Source organism: Microcaecilia unicolor, chromosome 3, assembly GCF_901765095.1.
Source record: "Microcaecilia unicolor chromosome 3, aMicUni1.1, whole genome shotgun sequence".
Lineage (NCBI taxonomy): Eukaryota > Metazoa > Chordata > Amphibia > Gymnophiona > Siphonopidae > Microcaecilia > Microcaecilia unicolor.
Window position 1 is genome coordinate 527,674,615 of NC_044033.1, and position 18,134 is coordinate 527,692,748.

At 45.8% G+C, this 18,134-nt stretch overlaps 1 protein-coding gene across 1 annotated transcript in view; it reads right to left on the bottom strand.

The window, feature by feature from the left end:
- The window catches only part of PPIL6 (peptidylprolyl isomerase like 6), an 80,821-nt gene that overhangs the window by 16,583 nt on the left and 46,104 nt on the right, over nt 1-18,134 (bottom strand). Inside the window, exon 7 of the mRNA XM_030195667.1 lies at nt 7,804-7,939. Within this exon, the coding sequence (XP_030051527.1) occupies nt 7,804-7,939 (136 nt within the window). The remainder of the gene's footprint in view (nt 1-7,803; nt 7,940-18,134) is intronic.

The window sequence follows — 18,134 nt, forward strand, 5'->3', positions numbered from 1 at the left end:
AAGACAGACTCTCGGGAGGAGAAAGCTGTCTCTCAGGAGAGGGAGTGGGATCAGACGGAAGACCCTCAGACTCCTCGTCAGAGAAATATCTGGGATCTTCCTCTTCCTCCCACGAGGCCTCACCCTCGGTGTCAGACACAAGTTCACGGACCTGTGTCTGCAACCTCGCCCTGCTCGACTCCGTGGAACCCCGTCCACGATGGGGGCGTCGAGAGGTAGACTCCCTCGCCCGCATCGGCGAAGCTCCCTCCGCCGACGTAGTCGGGGAGCCTTCCTGGGAGGTGGCCGCGGTCGGTACCGCACGCGGTCCGGGTACCGACGTCGGGGACCTCAACCTGGGCGATGGGCCAGCCGGCGCCACGCTCGACGGTACCGGTGGCGCAAGCACCGCCGGTACCGGAGGGGTAGGGCGCAACAGCTCTCCCAGAATCTCTGGGAGAACGGCCCGGAGGCTCTCGTTTAGAGCGGCTGCAGAGAAAGGCTGAGAGGTCGATGCAGGCGTCGACGTCAGTACCTGTTCCGGGCGTGGAGGCTGTTCCGGGCTGTCCAGAGCGGAGCGCATCGACACCTCCTGAACAGAGGGTGAGCGGTCCTCTCGGTGCCGATGCCTGCTGGGTGCCGAATCCCTCGGCGACCCAGAGCTCTCGGTGCCGACACGGGGAGGAGACCGGTGTCGATGCTTCTTCGATTTCTTCCGAAGCATGTCACCGGAGCTCCCCGGCACCGACGAGGAGGACGTCGAATCCATCCGTCGCTTCCTCGGGGCCGAGACTGAAGGAGGTCGATCTCGGGGGGGCTGTACCGCAGGAGCCCTCAGGGTAGGCGGAGACCCACCCGAGGGCTCACCGCCACCAGCAGGGGAATGGACAGCCCTCACCTGCACTCCACCCGATGCACCACCGTCCGACGACATCAGCAGACGAGGTCCTGGTACCACCGACGTCGATGCAGCTATCCGATGTCTCGGCGCCGATGCAGAGGCCCGATGCCTCGATGCACTCGATGCAGGGGCGGCCGAGGAAGATGGTCTGGACGCTGACGACGTCGATGCACTCGAAGATCCCGGTGCCGATGCCGACGAAGAGCCCGAGAACAACACGTTCCACTGGGCTAGTCTCGCTACCTGAGTCCGCCTTTGAAGCAGGGAACACAGACTGCAGTTCTGAGGGCGGTGCTCGGCCCCCAGACACTGAAGACACGACGAGTGTCGATCAGTGAGCGAGATAACCCGGGCGCACTGGGTGCACTTCTTGAAGCCGCTGGAAGGCTTCGATGTCATGGGCGGAAAAATCACGCCGGCGAAATCAAAAGCCGAAATGGCGAAATTTGAAGCACCAAATTTAGAGGGAGAAAAAATCTCGACCGAGGCCGAAAAGAGGCCTACCCCGACGACGAAAGAAAACTTACCGGGGCAAAAAAGCTGGAAGTACGGGGAGGATTTACACGAAACCCGGCGGGGGGTTTCCGGAGCACTTCCCGACTAGGACAAAGCTTTCCCGAAGGAAAAAAAACACGTTCAAAACAAATTGGACGCGCGAGGTCGACTTTCCGGGGCTCGACACGGCGAAAACACGACCGTACCGAGTGCGGACAAAAGAAGACTGGCCGGCTCGAGCCGGTTTCGGGCGGGAAGACGGCCGCGCATGCGCGGTGCGCGCGGGCGCGCGAGGGCTAGCAAAGGACTTTGCTAGTGAAGTTTCCGATTGGAGGGGCTGCCGTGGACGTCACCCATCAGTGAGAACAAGCAGCCTGCTTGTCCTCGGAGAACTAATGTTAGAGGACCTGGAGAACCGCACAAGAAGGTGCAACTTGCGATTTCGAGGTATCCCGGAAGATGAGCAATTTAAAAATCCAGAAATGGTGGTAAAAGAGATCTGCGCTTTTCTGCTCCAACAAGATGCTAATATGGCGGAAGGCCAAAGGATTGAATCAGTGGAACTGGATCGAGCGCACAGAAGTCTCGGTTCGCCGAGGGGCGGAATGCCCAGGGACATAATAGCCTGTTTCCACCAATTTCAAGTAAAAGAAAAGGTATGGAAGAGAGCACGTGAAAAAGGTGAGATTACTTGGAACTCGGTAAAAGTTAAAATATTTCAAGACTTAGCGCGGAAAACGCTGCAAAGAAGAAGGGACTTCAAAGAAGTTACCAACTATCTCCAAAAAACTGGCTTGAGATATCGTTGGATGTTTCCGTTTGGATTACAAATTACAGTTGGAAATAATACCAGACGCCTTCAATCCCATCAGGGAGCATGGAAAGTACTGCGAGAAATGGGATGTGCAGATGTGCCGAGAGAAGATGAACCTGAGCAGCAAATCCAACGCAACACGAAGCGGAAGGAACAGAGAGAATGGCAGACGGTAGAGGGGAGGAGAAGGCGTCTAACTCCCCAGACTGAGAGAGGAGATGAGGAGACCACAGAGGGAACCTGAACATATGCAGGACTGAGTTTGAACTGAGTGGTAGTTCTATATAGAAGTTGCAAAGGGAAAGACTTGGGGAATAGAACAGGAATATTAAGATGATTCAAATCTGTGAGGGTATAATTCAATGTTAAGTCTAAGGGAGGGAGGGGTAAATGAGCATAAGATTGAGAGATGCAGCTCTAAGGAGGGCGCACTTCCTGACGGGCAAAACTGGCACGACAGGAACCTAGCCAGTTGATGGGGGAATTAGGGGGTGGGAGGGGGACCCCAAGGGGGGCAAAGGGAGGGAGACTACAAATAGGGACATGGAATGTTAATGGGCTAAACAACCCGGGCAAGAGAAGCATCATTTTTCGGGAGCTACGTAAATTAAATTGGGATATAGTGATGTTACAAGAGACACACATTAAAAAGCAGGATGAACCCTTAATAATGAATAAGGGACTGGGTGAAGGGACCGCTCTGGCCGATTCAAGGGGAAACAAAACAGGAGGGCTGGTGATATATGTGAAAGAACACCTGAAATTTAACACTGAATCGATATACAGAGATAAAGAAGGGAGATGTCTAGCTATTAAGGGGAAGATGAATAATCAACGAGTTACCTTAGTAAATGTGTATGCCCCGAATGCAGGCCAAGAAAAGTTCTTCGAATCTATCAGGGAGGGCCTGACCCCCTTTATAGAAGGGATGGTGTTGATGGGGGGTGACTTTAATTATGCAGATGGGACACTTGATCATTCTAAACAGCAGGAGAGAGGGAGAGGATATATTGGGCGCCAATTTCATAAGTTGATGCGAGAACTAGATTTGATTGATATATGGAGACTGATGCATCCAAACCAGAGGCTATACACACATTATGCACATGTGCAAGGAACATATGCAAGAATAGATGCACTCTGGGGGAGTAGGAGGATATGGGGCGACGTGAAGGAGGCAGAGATAGAAAGCATACATGCCTCAGACCATGCCCCAGTTTGGATGACAATAGAAGGAATGGGTAAACAGGATTGCAGGCAAATTTGGAGACTCAATGAATCACTGTTAGATGAGGAGAAAGATTGCCAGGAAGTGCGGCAAACCATTAAAGATTATCTAGAAATTAATGATACAGGGGAAGTCTCGGAGGGGATATTGTGGGATGCCTTAAAAGCAGTAGTGAGAGGGACACTAATTCAGAAGGGGGCATATAAGAAAAAAGAGAGAGTAAAATATGAGCTTGAAGTACGGAAGCAATTGGTTAGATTAGAGGCACTACACCAGAGGGAGGGAAGGCCACACCAATTACTAGAGCTTAAGCGGTGGAGAGCAGAACTGCAATCGATTCAGATGAAAACAATGGAGTACCATAGGCAGTTAATGCAGCAAAAATTCTTTGAATTTAGTAATAAAGCGGGTAATTTACTATCCAGGGGCTTGAAGGACAGAAGGATAAAAAATATGATCACCAAAATAAAGGGCCCAAAAGACTCGATATTTCACCAAGATAGAGAAATTAGAGAACAATTCCTGAATTTTTATCAGGCACTCTATAAAAAAGAAACAGTGACTCCTAAAGAAGAGATTAGGGCTTTTCTACAGAATCTAGAGCTGCAGCGAGTGACGGCTCAGCAGAGAGAAACGCTGGAAGCACCTATAACATTGAATGAGGTATCAAAAATCATTAAAGGCCTTAAGGGAGGAAAATCCCCAGGATTAGATGGATTCACGGCTAAGTATTACAAAATCTTTCAAGGAGAATTAGGGCCGCTGCTGGTCCGTTTGGGGAATGCCGGCTTTATGGAGCAGAGCCTGCCAACTAGTATGCAAGAAGCAGGGATATCGGTTTTGTTAAAATCAGGGAGGGACCCCACACTATGTGGGTCATATCGCCCGATATCCCTGCTGAATATAGATGTTAAGATTCTTGCAAAAGTTTTGGCAGAAAGGCTGAGCGGGGTTTTGCCATCCCTTATACACGAAGATCAATCAGGTTTTATTAGAAACAGGCAGGTAGCGGATAACATTAGGAGAACCCTCAACCTGATCTGGGGGGCGCAGAGAAGGGGAGACTCTATGACATTGCTTGCGGTGGACGCGGAAAAAGCGTTCGATAGAGTTGAGTGGGAATACTTATGGGAAGTAATGACAGAAATGGGAATGGGAAGACCTTTTATAGGATGGGTGAAAAGATTATATGAACAACCAGTGGCTCGGATTAAGGTGAATGGGGGTTGGTCAAATCTATTTGATATCCAACGGGGAACACGACAGGGTTGCCCGCTGTCTCCGTTACTTTTTGCCATCTCTATAGAACCCCTAGCACAGCGAGTTAGAGAATTAAAAGAAATAAGAGGGGTACGCATGGGTGGGAGAGAACACAAAATTGCATTATTCGCAGATGATATATTATTTTACATAGGAACACCTTTGTCAACAATACCGAAGATTATTCAGGAGTTGAGCTCATTTGGGAGAATGTCAGGATTTAAAGTAAATCTGGATAAGTCAGAACTGATGGGGATCACGACTTCTGATCAGGAGATAGAACAACTGAAGACGACTACTGCTTTTCGTTGGGCAAACTCGAACTTTAGATATTTAGGCATACAAATACCGAGAGATCTTACCATGTTATATCAGATTAACTATATACCATTAATTATAGCTATTCGGAAAGATCTCAGTAAATGGAGGACAGGCTGGTTGTCATGGTGGGGCCGCATAGCGGCGGTCAAAATGAATATACTCCCAAGATTATTATTCTTATTTCAAACCCTGCCAATTTCGGTCCCTAAGGGAGAATTGCAGAAAATACAATCAGAATTGGGGAAATTTATATGGGGAGGTCACCAAGCACGGCTGTCAAGGAAAATAATGTGGGGGACAGTGGAGCAGGGAGGAAGGGGTTTGCCAAACATAGTATGGTATTATTGGGCAGCACAGCTTAAACAAATCGGAACTTGGAGTAAGGTAGATTTCTCCCCTGTAACACGGTTAGAGCAGATTTATGTGCGGGAGGGAAAATTAGATGCACTGCTATGGGGATCTCTCCCAGAGGCCACTTATAGAAATTTGACATTGAACCCATTTGTTTCCCATCTATTCAGGCTGTGGGGCAGACTTAAAAAGAAATTGAGGGGCCCGCAAGAAAGATCAACATATGCCTGGATAACTCAAGAGCCAGGCTTCGCAGGGGGTCAGGAGAATAAGATTTTTAAAAATTGGATGGATAAAGGATTGATTAGATTTCGGGAGCTAACAGTAGAGGGGAAACTCAAAGCGTTTCAAGTCTTAAGACAAGACTATGATTTACCCGAGACGGATCACTTTGCATATCTCCAAGTCAAAAGTTACATGATAAGGGAACATTGGCATAAAGGGGAATGGCTAGAGAATGAAAAGTTTGAGAATTTATGGGGGGCAATTACTGAAGGAAATAAGGGAATATCAAAGCTATATGAACACATTAGGAGTACAAGATTTATAAAACTACCATATATAAAGGCCTGGGAACAAGACCTCAAAACTGAATTTAATGAGAGTGAATGGAAAAGAATGTGTCTGGAAGTTAAAAAAGCGTCAGTATGCGTACTAGTTAAGGAAAATGCCTATAAGATAATGAGCCGTTGGTATTACACCCCAGACAGAATAAAAGTAATGTACCCTGAAGCTACGGATATATGCTGGCGATGTGAGCATGAGAAGGGAACATACTTTCATGTATGGTGGGAATGCTCGATTATAAAGGGATATTGGGTGCTAATCACAGGACTAATAACTCTAGCGATTGGAGTCCAATTTCCATGTGATCCCAAATGGTGTTTACTTGGCTATGGGAATAAAAGGGGAAAGAAATGGCAATGTAGAATAAAAAGGATATGCCTAGCAGCAGCAAAAACAATCATAGCAATAAAATGGAAACAGAAGATAGGCCCCACGGAGCAAGACTGGAAGGAAAAACTAAAATTAATGATAGGTTTGGAAAAATTGACGGATAAACGTCAGGGAAAATACAAATCACAAGCAGAAGAATGGATAAGGCTGGGGAAAATACTAGCTGGGAATGCAGGGGAATAGGAATGTTAACTCATAGGGGGATAGGGAAGGGAGGTGGGGAGGGGGAAGTTGCTAAAAGAGCGAGAGAAAGGGGAAGGGAAGGGGGAAGGGAGGGGGGGGAAGGGAGGGGAGGGGGAGGAAGGGAGGGTTGAAGGGAGGAGGGTGGGGGGGGGAATGGGGGGAGGGGGGAATAAAGACAAAATGGATGTTGACATAGCATGTTTGTTGAGGAATTTGAAAATGTTCAAGAGACGAAGTCTCATTGTGATTGTTATTTGGATTGTACAATAAAAAATCTTTAAATTAAAAAAAAAAAGGAACTGGCGGGAGCGGTCGCGCACGGGCGGGAAGACGGCCGCGCATGCGCGGTGGGCGTGCCCTGCGTGCCGACCGTCCCGCGAAGCTTTTTTCCGGTTGGTGGGGGCTGCCGCGGACGTCACCCAGTCGTGAGAACAAGCAGCCTGCTTGTCCTCGGAGAACCATTGTTACAACAGATTTGTTTATACGATTATGACTATGGTTCTTGTCTGTTTGATTGCTTAATAAAAAAGATTTAAACATAAAACATGGGTGACATAATAAATATCTTTCGCAAATCTCTGAAGACTTATTTCTTCAACAAGGCCTACAATGAGAACCTACAACCCCACTAATCCACTTCACCAACCCATTCAGTTACGAAAGACCACCTCCTATAATTACCCTAATAAATCCCTTCCTCCTCCTTTCTTCCCTTAATTAATCTCTTCACAATACTAACTGTACCTGACATACTGGAATAACTATGTTAACAAAACTATGTAAGCCACATTGAGCCTGGAAATAGGTGGGAAAATGTGGGATACAAATGCAATAAATAAATAAATAAATGATTGGTAAAAAGAGAGAGCATTCAGAATGTCAGTTAAGTGGTGATGCGTTACAGTTCTTAGTCCTGGATGGTTTTGTTTTATTCCATTATGGCTGATAAACGTCCAAATGTTAGGAATGCCCAGATCCCGCCCTTAACACGCCCCTGACAAGCGCCCTTGTAATTTAAATGCACTTCTGACGGACTTCATAGAAAAACGTCTAAAAATTGATTTTGTGAGGAAAAACGTCTAAACACAGATTTATGCCACTTTTTGGACATTTCTCTCTTTTGAAAATGAGCTCCACAGGCACCTAAACTGCCTTTAGAAAACAGCCATTAAATAGGCACTTTTTTTTTTAACTTTGCCATAGATGCCCTTTATAAAATTAGCTTCCACACGTACTTACCCCGTCTTTTTCTAAAAAGGACAATTAATCCTGAAAACCAGGTTGTAATCAAACACAAACATTTACTATACGTACCCAAAAGCCACACACTTTCTGTCAAGGTAAGGTGCAGGTTGCAGCGTGATGTAGAACTGTGAGCCGTTTGTGTGAGTCCCTTTGTTAGCCATTCCAAGGATGCCTCGCTTGTGGTGAGGAACTGCAAAACTTTCGTCTGGAAAAGAGATGCCAATCAGAACAGTAATATAATAGATGATGCCAGATAAAGATCAATTACCCTGACCAGTTATAAATGTCCACAAAGGTGCGCTGAAAAATGACTTGCGGTAGTGTAGGCACGGGTTTTGGATGTGCGCAAAATCATTTTTCAGCACACCTGTAAAAAAACCTTCTTTTTTTTCCCTGAAAATGGATGTGTGGCAAAATCAAAATTGCTGCGCATCCATTTTGGGACTCAGACCTTACCGCCAGCCATAGACCTAGCAGTAAAGAATTTGCGCGGTAATGACCTACATGCGTCAGATGCCACTTGGTGTGTGTCTGCTACGCGCGTCAGAAAATAAAAAATATTTTTCAAACGCGCGTAGTGGACGCGTGCCAAAATTGAAATTACCGCCTGGGCCGGGCGTTAATTCCAACTTGGAACGCGTTGGGCAAATTTTCTTATACAAATTTTTGTACTTGTAAAGTTTGACAGACCACCACAAATCATATAGATCAAGGGCTCCGATTCTCAACCAGGGGCGTAGCTAGGTGGGGCCCCGGGAGCCTGGGCCCCCGCAAATTTCGTCCGGGCCCCTGGTTTTGCTGGCAGGGGTCCCCAACCCCCGCCAGCCGAAGCCTTCGCATTCCCTGCCCTGTGCTCTTTCTTCCTCCTGACGTCCTGCACGTTCCTTTAAGTGAAACTGAGCATACTCAGTTTCACGTAAAGGAACGTGCACAGGACGTCAGCAAGACGAAAGAGCAAGAGAAAAAAAGGCCTCAGTAGTACCACCCAGCCAGCCAATATATTCAGCTAAGGCATGGGTCCGGTACACCATCATCTTGCCTGAAAAAAAACTCCACAGTTTATTTGTGCTTGAGCATGCGCTGAAAATGACGTCATGAATGGTTGTGAAACATGATTGAGGAACCGGATGGAAAGGGGTGGAGCATGATTGATTTAGAGAGTGAAGAAGGCGCTCTTTGTCAGTTACCAGCCATTTTCAACTCAGCAGTCTGGACACAGGAGTGGAACCCCTGACGCAGCTTCGGTGAAACGGGGACTCCCTGTTATGTGGATCTGATGTGGCGGTGAATAGGAGCAGCACAGCGCTGGAGGAATTGGAGACACTTCAGATAAGTGCTGGGGGGCTGCCCCACCGGAATACTACTATCGAGACATAGTGCACACATAGGATTTCTGCCATTTCTGGTGCACAGGTCTGTTATTTGCAGTGCACAGTGTGCATTCTGTGTCCTTTCCTGTGCACGGTTTGTCACTTGGACTTTTCAGCGCACACTCAAGCACAAATAAACTGTGGAGTTTTTTTTCAGGCAAGATGATGGTGTACCGGACCCACGCCTTATAGCCGAATATATTGGCTGGCTGGGTGGTACTACTGAGGCCTTTTTTCTCCACGAGTAGATGGCTGGGTGACGCTTGAGAGTTTGAGTTACATCTGGTGCATAAGTAGAAGTATACCTGCAGCTGCAGGATTGAATTTTCGTATAAAAATTGGAAGCTTGTATATACCTTGGTAGTTAAAATTTTATATACTAGAATAACACTGGGGCCTGGTTTCAGAATATAAACCTATAAAGTACATAGAAACCGTTGTCTGCTTCTCACTTATCTAACTTTTAAAAAAATTTTCTAGTATGCTGTGACCCAAACACACTGTGTTTAAATATTATTAAAGTGCTCAGTGAAGTGTATATTACTCAGGCGAGTCAACTGGAAAAGTAATATCTCTCCTTAAGCATCATCGCACTTACGCCCTCCCTCACCTCCTATAGCTTGAGTGTACTGAATATACATTGCTATTAATTAATAAACACTTAGCTGCGGGCAGGAGCAGTTCGATGTAATCACACTGTAGCCAGCTGTTATCCAGTAGTCGCCCGAGTAGTTGGTGAAGTTTATTTATTTATTTGTTGCACTTGTATCCCACATTTTCCCACCTCTTTGCAGGCTCAATGTGGCTTACAATACATCATGAATGGTGGAAATATATTAGTAAATAGACATTTAGTGTTACAGAAGTTAAAACTTTATGCTCATGCCGCCATCCTTGAAGCGACTTATATCTGATACTTCTTCCAATCACAACAATATTATTCATTCTTGTTCTCAACACACATGGTGTTTCGCCTAGAATGGGTGGCAGAGCTGGTGGTTGGGAGGCGGGGCTTGTGCTGGGCAGACTTATACGGTCTGTGCCAGGGCTGGTGGTTGGGCGGCGGGGATAGTGCTGGGCAGACTTATACGGTCTGTGCCAGAGCCGGTGGTGGGAGGCAGGGCTGGTGGTTGGGAGGTGAGGATAATGCTGGGCAGACTTATACGGTCTGTGCCAGAGCCGGTGGTTGGGAGGAGGGGCTGGTGGTTGGGAGGCAGGGATAGTGCTGGGCAGACTTATACGGTCTGTGCCAGAGCCAGTGGTGGGAGGCAGGGATAGTGCTGGGCAGACTTTATATCGTCTGTGCCGGGGAGGGACTTCCGGTGGAGCTGCCGGCCAAGATGGCCGCCGCAAGAGAGAGCTCCAGCTAGCTGCGATCGGGGACCCCACCAAAACGAGATAAAATAACTCCCAGAGTCGGCGGTTTTGCTTCCCCTCCCCTCCGGAAGATGCAGTGGCGCGATGGAGACCCGTAAACCCCGATTCGGGGGCAGAAAAGGAAAGAAAGGGCGAGGAACAGATCGACGACGGATGTCCGCCCACGTGGTAATATAGCGCCGAGAAAAGAGCGCTGAAAACCGCAAGCTGAGAAATCTTCTTACCAGGCATAAAAGTGAGTAAAAGAACTCGGCGAAGCTAACGGCGAAACGAAGGGGGAGAGGGGAGGCGTGCCGCGAGACACGGAGGAAACAACAAACGCAGCCCCGAATGGCGATTGCGAAGCAGAATGTACAAAGTTCAGAGAATTTAAAGAACTAAATAAAAAGAATCGTAAATAGCTCTCCAACCCAGTGCAATAGCCAGCAAAATCGGAAGTCTGGGTCTGGGCTAAAATTTGAGCTATCACAGCAGTGAGCCACGAGGCTCCCCAAAGTAGTCGGTTAAAGAAGTGATATCAACAAACTCCACAGACAGATCAAACTGTGGTTATCCCCAAAAACTGTTTGCATGGCGACTAGAAGTACAAAAAAAGAGCTGGAGAAGGACAAAACTAAGAGCGGAGGATCAAAAATGTCGGAGAAAAATCCGCCTCCATCGCCACCAGTGAGCTCGGTTTGGGCCTCAGAAATAGTAGCAGAGGTGAGGATGGCGGTAGAGGAAACCATGAGCCACAAGTTACAACAAATAATTGATAAGCTTGATGGCATGGACCAAAGGTTTACTACATTTACTAATGAACTCCAGGAGGTCCAGCAGCGGATAGGTGACGTAGAAGATGCCTCACAGGAAGCCTCCAAATCTATTGAACACCTCCAAAAAACGGTATTAACTTTAGAAGAGAAAGTGGATGATTTGGAAAACCGTTCGCGTAGAAATAATCTCAGACTGATAGGCATACCAGAGTCAATACCAGATGCAGATCTGAGAGACTTTCTGGAACCCAGGCTCACTAAGCTATTGCCAAATCAGAGCACAGTGGGACAACTGAAGATAGAACGGACGCATCGGCTGGGGCCGAGGAAGGAGGCAAATGCACGCCCACGCGTGGTCATACTGAGACTTCTTAATTATCAACATAAGATGGAGATCCTAGCAGCTCTTCAGAAAGGAGGAACGTTGGAAGTGGAAGGACAAAAGATATTATGCTTTCAAGACTATTCCACTAAAGTGTCCTTTCAACGTAAGCAATTTTCGCCCATTTGCGGGCGACTACACAAAATGCGGATAAAATTCAGCTTACTATATCCGGCTAAACTCAGGATCCAACATAATGGGACAATGAGAATCTGTGACACGGTAGAAGCCGCTCAGACACTGGTGGACCGCCTGGAGAGAGACAGTTCGGAAGCATCAAGAGACACATGAGTAAAAAACCCGAGATTCATCAGTGGGAGTGACATTGCTGAACGACAAGGGGCAGCGAGAGGCAGAAGATCTGTAACTATAACTGTTGTGATTACTAAAGTTGGTCTTGATACTGTTATTTGATGTTATACAAGGGGGGCTGTGAATTTAAGGGGGAGGGAGGTAATATGTAACATAAGCAAAAAAAGTAGGGGTGGGGTCCCTGATCGGTAGCACGGAGGCAGACAGCACATTTGGTGCTGTTCAGACTTGGGGAAGGGGGGAAGACGGGAGGATGGGAGAGGGGAAGGGGGGAGGGAGGGAGGGAGGGTAGAGGGAAGATTAGGTATTTCAGGGCAGAAAGGGAGAAGGGCAACACAAGGAATACACAAAGAGCTTCAAAAGGAGGGGAATCTAGAGAATTCTTACAATATCAGAAGTGGGAGGGGTATAGGCTGGGAGACCCCTCCTGCACACAGAGAGATAATTGCCAGGTGCTCAAAAAATGCTTGAGGATATGTGATGGTCCTTAAGGTGGTGACATGGAACGTGGGAGGTATCTCATCACCGATTAAACGGCAGAAGATCCTCCAAGCACTTCATAAGCAACAGGTATCGGTAGCAATGCTTCAGGAAACACACTTAACAACCAAAGAACATGAGAAATTATGTCGATGGTGGGTAGGATCATATTATGATTCACCAGCACTGGGGAAAAAAGCAGGGGTAATAATACTGATCAAGAAAGGGATCCATATCATTACACATAAGATCATAGCAGATAAAGAAGGAAGATATGTGTTGGCACACCTGACAATAGAACGTCAACCCATGGTTTTGTGCAATATCTATGCTCCAAACACTTATAACAAAACATTCTATAAAAAACTTCTACATCACCTAACAGGTCTAGAAGGAGTTCCCCTGCTGTTAGGGGGAGATTTCAATGAAGTAGGAGATCCCAACTTGGACAGGTCACATGGGGATAAAAAGAGGAGAGCGGGAGCAGAATCTAGAGGAATTGGGCTACTGAGTGGGGTCCTTGACCTGGTGGATGTGTGGAGAACCTTACACCCGTTGGAACGAGATTACACCCACCTGTCCCGGGCGCACGACACCATGTCGAGGATCGACTATATTTTTATCTCCCGTTCACTATTTACAAAAATTCGCAAGGCGGAAATAGGACCCATAAAAATATCAGACCATGCAATGGTAATGGTCTTATGGGAACCCACAGAGAGTAAGGCTAGCACATACCAATGGAAGTTCCCTACAAGGTTATATAAAGACAGAAAATTTCGGGAATTTATACTAGCCAAATATAGACAGTTTCAAGACACTAATCAGGAGCATAGGGCGGCCCCCATATTATACTGGGACACAGCAAAGGCAGTATTAAGGGGTGAGATTATTGCGTATACTAGCCACCAGAAAAAGATATGGGAAAAGGAATTGCAAAGGTTAGAAAAAGAAATCACCCGCTTGAGACGCGAGTATGGACGCCATCATGATATTCAGCTGAAAGTTAAGCTTTTAGAAATGCAGCAAACACTGAATGAAAGAATACACGATAAAACACAAAAAAATTATATGTATTATAGGTATCAATTATACAAATATGCAAATAAAAGTGGTAGGATGATGGCCAGGATGGCAAACCCAAGACAAGGAAATTATAAGATAAACGCGTTATATTCTTCAGAAGGGGTGTTAGAAAATAAAGATGATTGTATAAATCGTATCATGCAAAAATATTATCAGAGGCTTTATGCTTCACCTGACCCGCCCCCGATGGATAGTGAGATCTACCTGGCGGGACAGGAGCTCCCGCAGATGGACACACAAAGTCTGGCCATGCTAAATGCTCCCATGTCAACAGAGGAGGTATCATGGGCAATACAGCAAGCGCCACTAGGGAAGGCCCCAGGCCCTGATGGATATAGGGGAGAATTATATAAATTGATGAAGGAGGAAATAGTAGAACCCCTTACCGCAATGTTTAACATGATAGTGCAAGAGCAACGAATGCCCACGTCACTACGAACAGCACAGATTATAGTACTTCCAAAACCAGGAAAAGATGTACAAAAGCCTGAATCATACAGACCTATTTCGCTACTAAATTTTGAAGCAAAATTGTTTGCAAAAGTCCTGGCAAATCGCTTGTCCCGAATATTACCAGATGTTATAGAAGAATCACAGGTAGGGTTTGTACAGGGCAGAACTATTACTAAAAATGTAAGAAAGATATTGGTAACATTAGAGGAGGTATTTATAAAGGACACGCCCTCAATATTAGTAAGTTTCGATGCCGAAAAGGCGTTCGATAGGGTGGTCTGGGATTTTTTATTTGGCACACTAGATGCATATGGCATAAGAGGATTATTCCAGGACGCAATCAAAGCCTTATATTATCTTCCACAAGCCCAGGTATGGGTTAATGGAATATTATCCCCATCATTCTCTGTCCATAGGGGGACCAGGCAAGGATGCCCCCTGTCACCTTTACTGTTTGTGTTAACGCTAGATCCACTGCTTAGAGATATCCAACGCAACCCTGATGTGCAAGGAGTCAGGGTTGGCACAGAAATTTTTAAAATAGCTGCCTTCGCTGATGATTTGCTGGCTCATGTAATTTCTCCAGAGACATCACTGAAGGCGCTATTAGAATGTATGGCAGAGTATGGGGATTTCTCTGGCTTTAAGCTAAACCTGGAGAAATCAGAAGTATTAAGTAGGAAAGAGGATCAAATGGGAGAGTGGCACAGACAGCTGCCATTGAGGAGGGCAGGGGAATCCTTTCGATATTTAGGGGTACGATTAACTATGGATACTACCATTCTGTACAGGATAAACATTGACAAGCTGCTACAAGATACCAAAAGGGTTCTGGAGAGATGGAATTACCTGCCTTTATCATTAATAGGCAGAATAAATCTCTTCAAAATGATCATATTCCCGAGATGGCTCTATATCTTGCAGGTGTTGCCAATACATATATTGAGTAAAGATTTAAGGAAATTAAATAGGATGTGTCGGCAATTTGTGTGGGGGGGAAAGAAGTCTAAACTACGATTTGAATACTTATACGATGGGTGGGCTCAGGGTGGATTGGGTTTCCCCTGTATTAGACGTTACAATCAGGCATGTCTTTTAAGACACATCAGGGATTGGATACTTAACACACATCAACACACGCCAACTAACTGGGAACGTGCATTCTTTGACCCGTGGCACTTGAATTTCCTTCTGCAGGCAAAAACAAAGAGTTTACCAACTACCTGCAGAAGAAGTATACTGTTGCAACCATTACGACGTGCTTGGCAGTTTCTTATGCATAACTGGGGACAAGACCCTAATGTTAGTGACCAACTTCCAATACAGGGAAATAGGGACTTCCCCCCCGGATTGGAGAAAGGGGTAATGGCTAGATGGTCGGAAATGGGAATCACTCTATTTGAACACTTAATGAATGAAGAGGGGAATCTGCATAGTTTTCAGGACCTGCAGCAGAGACAGGTATTTGCCCAGAGGGATTATTATACATATAGACAATTGCATCATTACTGGCATAGTTTGGATCAGGCAGCCCTGGGCACAAAACTGGGTCAGAGGGTGCGGGAATTCCTGGAAGGGGACGCACATGGACAGGTATCAATATCGAGCCTACATAAAGCCCTGGTCCCACTTGGACCCCCCCAGAACATATGAGAAGCTCAAAGACAAATGGAGCAAAGACTTGGGATATGAGCTGAAGGGAATAAATTTTGCAAAACTAATTGGAAGCATACCTGGGCAGATGGGGGGGGCAGAATTACAAGAGAGTCAATTCAGGGTTATTCACCGAGGCTATATAACACAATCTCAGGCTGTAAGGGCGGGATGGAGCTCTGATTCTCAATGCCTTAAATGCCACAGAGAGAAGAACACATTTTTGCATGCATTTTGGTGGTGTGATAAAATAAAAACATTCTGGAGAGCGATACAGGAGTACTTAGAACAACTATTGGGACAAAGGTTACACCCCTCTTGGAGAGGAGTACTTTTGAACAAAACTAATGCATATGGGATATCGGATAAAAATTTGGAGGTATTTTTATGTAAAGCATTTGCAGTGGGCAAAAAATGTATATTGAGACATTGGATGCAGGAAGAACCATCATCTATATGGTTATGGAGGAATAAGCTACATGAGCTAATGTTGTGGGAGGCAAGAGAAGCATATGACAACTTGAGGAGAAGAAAGAAATTTCTTAATGTTTGGAATCATTATTTACAAAATATATCCCACAAAGCCAGAAGTGCTGTACTTAACAGGCTGGGGTCGATATAATGAAGCCAGAAGCCCACGTGTAAGCAATTAAGGACTAGGCAAGGTTTGACGAGAATGTTAGTAGGAATCATGAAGCTCAAACTCAGAGGTTGTTGCTTCTCATTTCTTGGAAGGGGGGGAGGGGGGGGGGAAGGGGGAGGCAGTAAATGTTTTAAAAAAATGATGGGATAGGCATGTTGTAAGTTATGTTGTTAATATAGAAATATTGGAAAAGATATAAAATGTAAACATTTCATATGCTTGAACTGGAGTATGTCCATCAATAAAAACCGTTTATATATATCGTCTGTGCCGGGGCTGGTGGTGGGAGGCGGGACTGGTAGTTGGGAGGCGGGGATAGTACTGGGCAGACTTATACAGTCTGTGCCAGATGTTTGTGCAGCGCTGCGTACGCCTTGTAGCGCTATAGAAATGCTAAATAGTAGTAGTAGTAGTAGTAGCTGGTGGTTGGGAGGCGGGGTTGGTGGTTGGGAGGCGGGGATAGGACTGGCCAGACTTATACGGTCTGTGCACTGAAGAGGACAGTACAAATAAAAAAGTAGCACATATGAATTTATCTTCTTGGGCAGACTGGATGGACCGTGCAGGTCTTTTTCTGCCGTCATCTACTATGTAACTATGTTACTATGCTATAATGCGCGTCATCATGAGAACCAAGATCCGTCTGGATTCCGCTATCGGTATACTGCTTCACTCTGAGGATGGTATGCCTTCCTCTCCCGCAGTCCAACCGTGCACTTCACTGAGCACTTTAATAATATTTAAACTATTAGATTGTAAGCTCTTTGAGCAGGGACTGTCTCTCTTTGTTAAATTGTACAGCGCTGCGTAACCCTAGTAGCGCTCTAGAAATGTTAAGTAGTAGTAGTAGTATTGAAACACAGTGTGTTTGGGTCACAGCATACTAGAAAAGTAAAAAAAAAAGTAGATAAGTGAGAAGCAGACAACGGTTTCTATGTACTTTATAGTTAAAATTTAATGCCAAGAAGTGTATAGTGATGCACTTGGGGTGCAGAAACCCAAAAGAGAGATACCGAATAGGAGGGGAGAGATTAGTAGGAGAGAGACCTTGGGGTGTTGGTGTCGGAGGATATGAAGATGAAGAGATGGCTGAGGGGAGACATGATAGAGGTATATAAAATAATGAGTGGAGTGGAACAGGTGGATGTGAAGCGTCTGTTCACGCTTTCCAAAAATACTAGGACTAGGGGGCATGCGATTAAACTACAGTGTAGTAAATTTAAAGCAAATCGGAGAAACGTTTTCTTCACCCAACACATAATTAAACTCTGGAATTCGTTGCCAGAGAACGTGGTGAAGGCGGTTAGCTTGGCAGAGTTTAAAAAGGAGTTAGATGGTTTCCTGAAGGACAAGTCCATAAACCACTACTAAATGGACTTGGGAAAAACCCACAATTCCAGGAATAACAAGTATAGAATGCTTGTACGCTTGGGAAGCTTGCCAGGTGCCCTTGGCCTGGATTGGCCGCTGTCGAGGACAGGATGCTGGGCTCGATGGACCCTTGGTCTTTTCCCAGTGTGGCATTACTTATGTACTTATGTAAATGTATCAATGTTGCCCCCCCGTATGGACCTTAGTGGCAAAGTAAGGGGATGAAAACAAAATTAATAAGACGTGTGACAAAATAGCAGGCAGGTATAAATTGGCAGACTGGGTGGGCCAAGGTGGTCCATTTCTGCTGACAGTTTTTATGTTTCTTTATGTAAAGCAAAAGATTGCTGTCATTACAATATAAGTTGTACCACATCAGTGCTATGTAATCGATAGATGAGTAAGTTAAAGTTTTACGGTAATATATGATCATTATTATTCTGGTTGCTTGTCTGATGGTCTAGCAGATTTTCAGATAGTGGGCGTGCAGGGAGGCGTAGGAGGAGGGTAAATGCTGA